The following is a 12,552-nucleotide window of genomic DNA, read 5'->3' on the forward strand; positions in this document are numbered from 1 at the left end:
TTAACCCACCCCCACCCAAAAACCAGTAAATTAGATGATCACCCAACTCGTTGATACTCTCCCAAAACTTACTAATAACTCACTTTCTAATTTTGATCGAAGAATTATGTGCCTATCAACGCCTCACAGTAACTCACACGGATGCATGACTTGAAAGTAAACTTATACTATCATCACATACACCAGAAAGAAAAAACGGATTTTAGTTCATTGATTCTCGATTAAAACATCCGATTTATGTGATATGTACTTGACGAGAAATGGGCTCGTTTGGTAACGTTTTCAGAGAATGTTTCTCATAATATTTTCAGAGAATGAAAACAAGAAAATGAATTTGCATTTTCAGGAAATGAAAATGCGTCTGGTAGATTAATTAAAACATCTTCAGAAAATAAAAACAATGAAAATATGTCAGTAGTACAATTTGAAATAATAATATGTGAGTTATTTTTATGAAAACGTTTCCCATGAGAATGAAAACAACTTTTTTCTGTTTTCTACAAGTACACATGGACTTGTTTTCATTTTATGAAAACATTCTCAGTGTTTTATGTTTTTGGGCCACCAAACGTGTTTTTACCTCATTTTTGTTCTCTAAAAATGAAAAGAACCCCTTAAAACATTACCGAACGGGACCTAAGTTGTGAAATTTGTCAAAACAGAAAAATCACGTAGGGTAAACTTTGATCGATTGAAAACATTGTGCCACAACATATTTACCACGTGGGTTACTGCTACTTCACGTTTATCATCCCTAATTAAACATCCCACAAACGCCATTTGCATTGTGAAACAAAGTAACAAAAATGAATCATTATTATTATTAAATAAATAAGAAAAGTAGCAATTAGAACAAACACCACGAGACTCGCTTCAAACTCTGTTGTCCACTTCTTCAGCAACCCTTCATGCACATACGCATATAAATAATTAACACAAAACACACATTATTCACTTGTCTGAAAACTCATTACCCAAATCTCAATCTCTCTGTTTTTTCTTTTCTTTTCTTTTCTGCCAAACGACCCATTTCCAAATGAACAAAACCCATTTCAGTTTGTAGCCAATAATACATCGAGAGCTCAAGCTTAACCCATTCAATCTCATATGGCAGACCCAAGACCTTTTCTTCCATCAGATCCCAATACCCTGCCCTGCACCTACACCCCTCTGCCAAATGGAGCCAACCCGGATGGAGGAGCCCCGGAGACCAGGAAGAGGCACTTGAAGGAGCTCCTAGCAATCTTTTCTGGGTTGCTTATGGTTTCTCTGCTGGTGGTCATTATAAGTGGCAAGGAACCAAATTCCCATAATGCAATCAACAAACATGAACCCTTGTTTTTGGCTAAACAGCCTCATACAGCACGCCCCGAGAAATTGAAGCCAGTTTCTAGGGGCGTGCCGGCCGGAGTGTCCGAGAAGATGAACCGGTTAGCCGGGGACGTGGACACGCCGGTGTTTCCATGGAACAATAGCATGTTGTCATGGCAGAGAACTGCCTTCCATTTTCAGCCTGAAAAGAATTGGATGAATGGTGCGTGCATTTTTTTTTCTTCTTTTTTTCTTTCTGTTGAACGGACAAAATGATTGCTTGGTTTTTTATGTTTTGTTTTATTTCATTTGTGGTTTTAACTTTTGGTCCATAAATGGACCATCAAAACACGTGGGTTTGATTGGTAACGGAGAACCTTTTTAGTTGACCCGGTAAAAAACAGGACAACATTACTTATTATTTTATTTATTTTCTCTATTCATTTGGTTGCCAAAAAGTGATTTTCCACTTTTGTTTAAAATTTTATTTTATGAAGAAAGTGATTGTACTTTATTGAAGCACAATTGAAATGAACTTCACGCACGCATCTATACTAATTAGTATGATTTTTGCAGTCAATTTTCAGAATTAGACAAAATAATTATTATGTTACCTTTTTTTTGGTGGTTATTATGTTACTTTTTAATAATTTAATAACAATTGATAACTTACAACATTTTAATTTTAATTTTTTGAATACAAGCGATAATCTAAATTATAAGAAGATGAGATTTCTCTGATTTAACTCAACACACTTCAATTTTAATAAAATACACTTAATAGAAGTATTTCTTTGCAAGTAATTGTTGCTAAGAAAGTTGTTGCGTGAGTCTATCTAACACTTTCTTCATCTTCTTATGTATTAGAATTAAATTACATGTTAATATTTTATTGATTCATTTTTCTTTCTTCTGTGGTTGGCTTTGACTCGTGACTCTTCTTCGGGCTGCTTCAGATCCCAACGGTAAGCAATCTCTAATAGTTTGAAGTTTCCATTTTCAAAAAAATATACAAAAAAAGTTGCAACCCAACTTTGTAGGACGTTTTTGACATTTCAAGAGGCCATGTCAACGAAAGTTGCGTGACACTTTTGCACTCAAACTTTGGCAACTCCATGATGCTGCCATGTGCCCACGAACTTCACATGAAAAACAAGAAAATCAAATCAATCAATCCTTGACCTTTTCAATACTAACAACTAAAATAAAATAAAATTATAAACAGTAATTTGTAACATCTAATTTTGTGATTTTGTTGTTGTTGTTTATACAGGTCCATTATTTTACAAGGGTTGGTACCATTTCTTCTACCAGTACAATCCCAACAAAGCAGTATGGGGAGACATAGTTTGGGGCCATGCTGTGTCCAAGGACTTGATCCATTGGCTTCACCTTCCTCTGGCCATGGTGGCTGATCAGTGGTATGACATCAATGGCGTTTGGACTGGCTCAGCAACCATTCTTCCTGATGGTAAAATTGTCATGCTCTACACTGGTTCAACCAATGAGTCTGTCCAGGTCCAAAACGTTGCATATCCTGCTGACCACTCTGACCCTCTTCTCCTCAACTGGGTCAAGTACTCAGGCAACCCGGTCTTAGTCCCGCCACCGGGCATCGGGTACAAGGACTTCCGGGACCCTACCACGGCGTGGTTCACGTCAGAGGGCAAATGGCGGATCACCATTGGGTCCAAGCTTAACAAAACTGGGATATCTTTGGTTTATGACACCAAGGACTTCAAAACCTATGAGCTTCTGAATGGGGTGCTTCATGCTGTCCCTGGGACTGGAATGTGGGAGTGTGTGGATTTTTATCCGGTGTCGAAAACCAGTGACAAGGGATTGGATACTTCTGTGAACGGGCCTGATGTGAAGCATGTGGTAAAGGCTAGCCTTGATGATGACAGGAATGATTACTATGCGTTCGGGACTTATGATGAGAAGACTGGCAAATGGGTTCCTGATAACGAAAAGATTGATGTTGGTATTGGAATTAGGTATGATTATGGCAAATTCTATGCCTCCAAGACTTTCTATGACCAAAACAAGGGGAGGAGAGTGTTGTGGGGTTGGATTGGAGAGTCTGATAGTGAAAGTGCTGATGTCCAAAAGGGTTGGGCCTCTCTTCAGGTAGATTTGGTCAATTATACGAATTTACAGTATCTAATACATTGTTGATATTGCAAACACCATATCGAACAATTGTTGTGATAGATTGGTGCTCGGTACCAAACACTCTTTTCTCTTTGCACATGTATCTTTAGTTGGAGTTACAATGTTTGTGGAATAACTTTATGCAGGGAATTCCTAGAACAGTTTGGTTTGACCAGAAGACTGGAAGCAACCTACTTCAATGGCCGGTGGAGGAGATTGAGAAGTTGAGATTGAGCAGCAAGGATTTCAACAAGGTAGAGGTCAAGGCAGGGTCTGTGGTGCCACTTCAAGTTGGCACAGCCACTCAGGTTTGTGCATTCTTTGTTCTTATTTATATTTTATGCTAATATTGGCACATTTTGGAGGGCATTTCTCAGAAGAACAATGCATGTCAATGTAACAGTTGGACATTATTGCCGAGTTTGAGTTGGACAAGAAGGTTTTAGAGAGCGTAGCTGAATCCAATGAGGCCTTCAGTTGCAATACCAGCGGCGGGGCTGCCAAACGTGGCGCTTTGGGACCCTTCGGTCTTCTTGTTCTTGCAGATGAGAGCCTCTCAGAGCAGACTCCTGTCTACTTCTATGTTGCCAAAGGACCTGGCGGCATTGTCGACACTTTCTTCTGTGCTGATCAAACAAGGTAAGCTTTTCATCAGAAACATTCTTGTGTAAATGCTGAGTTCAAATTCGCAGTCTAACAACGTAAGCATATGTTACAGGTCTTCTGTGGCAAATGACGTTCGTAAAGAAATTACTGGTAGCTATATTCCCGTTCTAAAGGATGAGAAATTATCAGTGAGGATACTGGTTGACCATTCGATTGTGGAAAGCTTTGCTCAAGGTGGAAGAACAACGATCACAAATCGGATTTACCCAACCAAGGCAATTTATGGGGCTGCTAGGCTATTTGTGTTCAACAATGCCACAGAGACCAGTGTTACAGCATCCATCAAAGTATGGCAGTTGAACTCTGCTTTCATACGCCCATACCACCAGGACGAAAGCAGCCTCGCAAGCTTCAACCATGTTACATTTATCAAATTCATTGCCCCATTCTTCATTCTTTTGACTTTATTTTTTGTCAGATAGGGAAGCTATTCGATTTCGATTGCGTTCGTGAAATCACATTTATTTTTATTCTTTTCCAGAGTTCAATTTCAATACCAGTTTCGTGCAATTGAATTGCTGATAACGGCCGTTGGCATCCAATTCATTTCTCAACTATGCCAAGTCAATCCACCACATTAGGAGATTAATTATGTGAAAAATGTAATGATATAGTGAGGCCACACAATATTATTTAATTTATCTAATCAAATGTTCTCTTGTTAAACAATTCCGTTAGAACTTGCAGACTGACAACATAACACTTTGTGTAAACTTTAACTCAAGTGACATGAGATTCTAACTCGGAGACAACATCACACTCCGTATATTTTAACTCACGTGACACGAAGAAGAAATAGGTAACGAGGGAGGTGTTGGGCTCCAATATAATCACAAAGGAGGACTCTGGGGCTTGAAAGCCCAATTTGAAAACTGGGTATTTATACCTGATTGATGGGCCCATGGTCCTAAAGAAAGAACAGGAATATGATCTTCTCGTCAACATTAGCAACATTGAAAATCGTGGCTGCAAACAAGGTCATATCATATCCATAGCACAGATTTCTTCTCTGCGAAATGAGGGACCACAAGGATTAAATTTCCTTTGTGGTCCAAGAACTCCCTTGAATTTTTTTTGGCGTGAAAGGGTCAAAGGTACAATCCATGATGATAAATATAAAGCCTAAATAAAAGGTATAATCCAACTGCATATGATGTTGTCTGACCAATTTACTGTAATCCTAAATGGTGCCAATTCTTTATATGAACATCCATGATGAAAAAAAACACACTTATGCCTTTCTCTTTACATTTTCTTTGTATATTACACCCTCTATTATATTTTGAACTATAATTTTTCAGTCTTTGTTAGGGTATTTTCATCCATTTACTATGGTAAAAAGTAGGAGGAGGCAATGGTTGTTACTATTCACATGAATGGTGCATGTCCTAACAATTTTTTTGTTGATTTTCCACCCATTGTCATGCCAACCACTATTCACATGAGATATGAGGAGATGAATTTGTATAGAGTTTTGATGTGAGAAGTGAAGAATATGGCTAGGTATTTATAATTGTTGTTGCTGAAATTTTTGGTATTTTTTAATTTTTAATTTATTTTAATTGGATGCTGACGTCATCATTAGGTCAGCATGCCCATGCAGTAGCCTAGGCAAATCTTACCTTTGGTCTTGCCCAAGTTGGTGGAGCCCAGCTCTTGGCAAACTTGAGCGCTGGAAACACATTTGGGGGCCTAGGGGGCCTCTTACTCGAGCTGGGGCCTCCCGGTGGAAATGCTCTTAGGTTGTAAATAACCATGTTGGATAAATAATATCGATTTTTACATACCAAATCTTTAATTTTGACACTTTCGGGCTAGTTTAGTTTTTATTTTTATTTTTATTATAGGGAAAAGAAAAAATTACAAGACAAAGCCTCGTGGGCAAGAGCGCCTGAAGATGTCAAAATAAAAGGGGGTCCTGACAGATAACTGAAGCCCATGCTCCCACAAAACTTGATTAGAAAGACCATGACCTAATTTTGCAACCGCATCCGCCGTGAAGTTGGCCTCCCTAAAAACGTGTTGAAACCGGATGCTTGCAGTAGAAGAGGACAGGGCCCAAATATCTTGAATAATCTGTTGGATACACTAAGGGGGGTTAGCTTTACCCAGGATACTGTCAATGACTAGCTTAGAATCCCCTTCAATCACAATTTGATCCCATCCTCTATCAAGAGCAGCAGCAAGACCATCATGAAGATCAATACATTCAGCAACATTAATGGAATTTTCGCCAATATTGTTAGAGCCCGCAACGAGGACATGCCCCTCACAATCCCGAATGACAAAACCTGTGGAAGCATGAGAATTCATAAGAGACCAGTCAAAATTGACCTTAATCCAGCCGGTGGGAGGAGGATGCCACTTAATAATCATAGAATCAATTGAACCAAATCTGGTGGTCGAGTTAAGCCTCCAAAAGTCCAGACCAACACAGCGGCAAGATGAATACTAGCTAAGGTGGCCTTAGAGTCATTGAACACCACATTGTTCCTAGCCTCCCAGATTTGCCAACAGATAAGGAGAGCTTTGGAGAGAGGGTCCAAATCAAGACTTTGTGAACGTGGCGCTCAGCGATAAAAGCCAATTGTACAGATCACCAATCTGTGAGGGAAGGGGCATGAGATCACTAGAAAGAGCCCACACATCCTTAGCAAACTGGCAATCTATAAACAAGTGCTGAGTAGTCTCAAGTGAGCTTTGACAAAAGGGACATAGCGGATTGATATGTTGCATGAATTGTGAAGCCTGGCTCTCACTTGAAGTCTTTTACGAATGAGCAACCAAGCAAAAATCTTCACTTTCGGGGGAATGTTGAACTTCCATACTTTCTTAAGCAGGCCTGCACAGGGGTGGGATGGTTGGTCCTGAAATTGTAAGTTGTATGCAGTTTTGATAGTGAAGGAACCATTTGGGTTGGGACCCCAGATCAATTTGTCCTGCAGATTAGTTCTTGGCAAAGGAATATATAAGATTTTCTCAGTCAAATTATCATCAATAACCTGAGATAATTTTCTTTTGTCCCAGTTGTTGTTTATGAAAAAGTCTAAAACTCTTTCATTAAGATTCAAAGAACCTCTTTGGTGCTCAGGAATGAGATCAAGGAGGGGGAAAGGCAAAACCCAATGGGAGGTCCAGAAAGGAATAGAACCGCCAATGCCCACTACCCATCTTAAACCTTTGCACAGCACTTGTCTAGCATCCAAAATTGACTTCTAGGCTACAGAATGATTAGATTTTTTTTGCATGCTAAAAAAAATTTTATATCTTAAATATTTTTGAGAAACAACCTTGACCTACCAGTTGGAATGGTCAGTAATGCATTTCCAACCCAGCTTTGCAAGAGCAGCAAGATTAAAATGATTGGCCATTCTGACTCCAACGCCACCAAGATCTTTAGGCAAACAAACCTCATTCCAAGCGATAGGAGGAGTACCGTCCCTGCCCTAAAAGAAATTCCTGCAGCACTTGTTCATCTCTTTGATCACCTGATGGGGACACTTAAAGCAAGACATAACATGATTAGGCATACCAGAAACATTAGATTTAATGAGAGTCAATTTCCCAGCTCTAGAAAGGGTATTAGCTTTCCAGCCAGCAAATTTTAAGCGAATTTTGTCAATTAATTCTCTCGCATTTTGGGGATCTTTCCAAAAAATGATGTTGTGAATACCTAAGTACTTGCCAATTGTGGTCTTGTGTTGAATCTGTAAAACATTACTAATATTGCTCTTAACATTAGATTAGACTCTAGGGGAGAAATAAATTGTAGATTTATGGAAATTTATCTGCTGACCAGAGGCCTTAGCGAACACCTCCAGGACAGCAAGAACTTTCCTGGCAGCAACAGGCGTGGCTTTGGCAAAAATCAAGCAATCATCAGCAAAGACTAGATTAGAAATTCTATAACCATAAGGAGAAGAAAGCAAACCAACTTGGGTTCTAGTTGACTCGGCTAATTTGTTAAGGTGCCTAATAAAGGGCTCCATACAAATAATAAACATATAAGGTGATAAAGGATCCCTTTGTCTAATACCTCTAGAAGGGGCAAAGAAACCTTCAAGGTTGCCATTGAGGAGAATAGAAAAAGAGGCTGTCAAAACATCAGTTGGCATCAAACCCAAATCTGATTAAGCAAGCTCTTATATAGTTCCAATCTAGGAGGTCATAGGCTTTCTCCAAGTCTAATTTGAGAGCCATCGCACCCATGGCCCCTTTTTTCCTTTTAAAATCACTAAATAACTCATGAGCAATTAATATGTTGTCAAAAATGGATCTCCCTGGAGCAAAAGCTCCTTGATTGGGGGAAATGCACTTAGCAAGGAGAAGCCGGAGTCTGGTGATGATAATTTTAGTTATGACCTTGTAAACTACATTACAAAGACTGATAGGTCTAAAGTGATCCACACTCTCGGGGTTGTCAATCTTAGGGATAAGAGCAATATTTGTGTGATTGATGGGGTTGAGAGGGATGTTATTCACAAAGAAATCGTTGACCAAGTGACAGAGCAAGTGCTTAGTTTCTGCCCGAAACTAATGGAAAAAAATTGCATGTAAACCATCAGTCCAGGAGCTTTGAGCACCGATACTTTTCACAGCGTCAAAAATTTCTAATTCAAAGACAGGAGCCATAAGTCTTAGGTTGTCCTCGCTAGAAATACAGGGATCAATAATACTAATAAAATCTTGGATATTGGAAGTGGCTAAGGGATCAGACTGAGTAAATCTCTTTCTAAAGGTTTTTCAACAAAGATATTGCCCATAAGGGAAGCACAAATCCAATCACCATTGTTGTCCTTAATTTTACTGATATGGTTACGCTTTCTACGAATGGTGGCAAAGGTTTGGAAAAACTTCGTGTTTTTGTCACCTAGCTGGAGCCAGTTAGCTCTAGCTTTCTGGGTATAGAACGGTTCTTCGTTCTCAAGAAGGGTTCTTAAGTTGAGATTAAGTTCTCTATTCTTACTAATGAGAAACGAAGAAGTGGGTGAATTAGCAAGTTGGTTTTGGATTAAATTTAAGTGTTCTTGGGTTTCTTTCAGTTTTTGAAATAGGTTCCCAAAAATCTCACGATTCCAATTCTGTAACTTGGTTTTGAAGACACTACAACAAGAAGATAATTGTTGTGCTGACTTTCCTACGTAGACTTGGGACCAAGAATGGTTAACAACACGCGGGAAATCAACATGAGACAGCCACATTGCTTCCATCCTAAAGACCCTTTTAGAACTGGGTCTCGGATTAGAACTAGTTAAAATAATGGGACCATGGTCAGACTTGCAAATAGGCAGATTTAATAACTTATAGTTTGGGAACAAATTAAGCCACTCAGGATTGGCTAAAACTCTATCAAGCCTTTCAAAAATAACATAATCATTTTGGTGACCATTGGACCAAGTGAATGGAACGCCCTCAACATCATTTTGGTGACCATTGGACCAAGTGAATGGAACGCCCTCAGCAGGGAGAGAAATTGTTCCACAGTCATTAACAAAGGTGTTAAAGATTGAAATAGCTCTGCAGAAATTACTACTAGAAAAGGATCCTCCAACTTTTTCGCTAGGAGAGCAAACATTATTAAAATCCCCCAGCAAAGCCCATGGCATCTGCAGAGAGGGCTTAAGGCTATGTTGTGAAAATAATCGTTTTGTTGTGAGAGAAATCAACTGTAAGATAAAGTAATTTGGCGTATGGTAAATTTTTTTGTTAAAAGTGTTGTTGGTACTAATTCCCTCATAATCAAAAAATAATTGTTGCATAATCATTAAACCAAGCACTTCTTCGAAACTAATTCCTACATAGTCATAAAATGAAAGCACCTCATTAGTTGCTTTCCCTTATAGCTTTCTCTCACAACAATTTTTAACAATAAGTGATTTTCTCATAGTTTACTAAACGGGCTGGACTTCCTAAATTTTTTTAAAATCACTTATCACCCCAAATAAACAGTGTCAAACCAACACTTCTAGTCAACATAGAAAACCAAAAAAATTGCGAAAAACCAAACAATTATACAATATTTGCTCTGTATAATAAATTTTTAGTGGCTTATTGTATGTTATGGGTTGTTTATTGGTGGCTCTTTTTATGTACATGTAGTTTATAAGTTCTACTTGTGATTTAACATCTTAATTAGAATATGAACTCATGAATACCTTGTTTTCAAGACGAGTTCTATTTCGTGAGTGTCTAACAATGTATACGTTGCTTTGAATTAAGGAAACCGCATTATTGTACGACATGTCATTTATATTAAAAAAGATGAGACATAATGTGGTACAATAACGTGATCTCCTATAATTTTCCTTTCACATTTTGCCTAGCTTGTGCGTACTCTTATTCTTTTCATAGTTGATCATAACTCAATACTCAAGAAACTGGTCTAATTATTGATGGGGGGCCTGTTAGAACCAAATCCAGCTGTATTTCACATTGTGCCTAGCCGATCATAATAATTCATTACCCAAACCACCGTGTCTCTTTAATTAGTATATCTTTCTAGAACAATATATATTCCATCATTCTGGTTGGACCGTTGCCTTTCAAACTGTCCCTTCATTTCATCATATCCTTAATTTCTTTTTGTGACACATAAACCAACTCACTTTTATATAAATATATATATATATATATATATTGTAGCGTGCATGCATGAGCAGCTAGCTAGCATGGCTGTAGAACAAATTACAACACTCCAAGCAAAACTTATTATATAGAAGTTAACTACTCCAAGTCCAAGACCAAGAGAAAGTTTTCTTGTCTAATATAATTATATACATATAAACAAAGCTTTATATAAATATAACTTGCTTGATCTTGTTTTCTCTTTTAAAAAGAAATGCTGGTGGTGGATGTTGTTTGGTCCCTACCTGCTACAATGCGTTTCGCCCTCCGCTTTCTTCTACCTCTCTATTCATTGCTTTGAGTATGAGGAGGGAGATCCCACACAGCTCATGCCCATTAACAAAGTATATCTTTCGCGTTGGAATTTTGCTGCTGCATTATTTTCCCGCTGTTTATAATTGGTATTTTTCAGGTATGTAGAGTTCTTCATTTATCGTTGTCCCGGATCTCGAAAAACTCAAGATCGGCTATAATACTATATCGTAGCAAGAATTTCAAAATGGCATAAATAGGAGTTCTTGATGAAAGTTAATTATGTAGATATGGATTATTATTTGTTAGATCAAACACTACCTAACTCGTAATTAATTTAATACGACTAGCACTTATTTTGCAATTACATTGCCTACATAATTAGGTGATGCTATGCTTATACAGTTTAACAGTTGTACTTATTTGGCATAACCCTACTGGTTCTATTTTTGGAAGAAAAAGAAGCCCTTATTTGGTTGGGTCCCATCGCACGTGGCATTCCAAGGCACCTGCCCTCACAACTTCAAGGACTAGAGTCTAGAACCACTTTTTTATATATTTTATTTTATATATTTATGCTTATGCTGACTCTGTTGCTGGGCCCAGTTTTTATTTTTTCTTTTCCACGCTCAAAAAGCCCAAAACGAATTTGGCATCTCGAGGTAAATCCACTGGACAAATTTCAGGTTTCAGTTCAAATTTAAAAGCGTATACAATATTATTATTTTTGGGTGGATAGATGAGAAGTTGACTCTATTTCAACAACTTCAATGTTTTTGGTTTGATATACTGATAATTTTGTATAAAATAAATACTGATAATTTTGTATAAAATAAATATTGATTAACCACAAGGTGTGGTACGGTTGACAAACTACCACCTCCAACTGAACTACCTCAATGGCAGGGTTCAAAACCCGTTAAAAACACTTTGACTAAGAGCAAGCCGAACTTTGATCGGGAATTAATTCATGCCTTCAGGTGTGGGGACACCTCATATTATCAACAGAATTTTCTTTGTAATTAGTCTCAATCAACTAATTTTAATTGGTTAGACCAATTATTTTATTTTGCCATCAATCAAAACGCCAATTAGAATTTCTGTTTCCTAACAAAAGAAAAAACCCAAATTAAAATTAAATGACTATTGTGCAGAGATCTCAAATTAAAGTCAAACCATATGAAGAATCTCTTTGAGTTGGTAGCAAAAATCATTTGAGTTCAGATAGCCCATATTAGATCAAGAGCTCTGATATCAAATGATAGAGCCCAAAAGCAGGTAAGAAAAAAAAAATTGAAATCAAAGGAAATTAACTCAATTCATTTCATCCATAATTCCTCCAATAAAGACTCATAGCTAGATGAAAACAAAAAGTAACAAGAAGCTTCTCAGAAACTCACAACAAATAACCTACATGCTTATCCATATGTTTCTTGTCAAGAGATGTGCATGGCCTCCGTAATTACCTGTCACCACCCATATAAACGGAAACACTTCTCCTCATAAGCGTTTTTAATAATATAATTTTTATTAAAAATGTTGAAA

General features: G+C 37.7%; 1 protein-coding gene across 1 annotated transcript; it reads left to right on the top strand.

Annotated features, from left to right (window-relative positions):
- The first annotated feature begins 940 nt into the window (after window positions 1-940).
- On the top strand, window positions 941-4,605 carry LOC103337231 (acid beta-fructofuranosidase 2, vacuolar-like). Its single transcript, XM_008240393.3, has 6 exons — window positions 941-1,534; window positions 2,268-2,276; window positions 2,585-3,441; window positions 3,612-3,773; window positions 3,869-4,104; window positions 4,184-4,605. Exons 1-6 carry the CDS (start codon window positions 1,108-1,110, stop codon window positions 4,551-4,553), a joined length of 2,061 nt encoding a protein of 686 aa, XP_008238615.2. The 5' UTR covers window positions 941-1,107; the 3' UTR covers window positions 4,554-4,605.
- Window positions 4,606-12,552: the final 7,947 nt, after the last annotated feature.

Source organism: Prunus mume, linkage group LG7 (genome assembly GCF_029339155.1).
Source record: "Prunus mume cultivar Tortuosa linkage group LG7, ASM2933915v1, whole genome shotgun sequence".
Lineage (NCBI taxonomy): Eukaryota > Viridiplantae > Streptophyta > Magnoliopsida > Rosales > Rosaceae > Prunus > Prunus mume.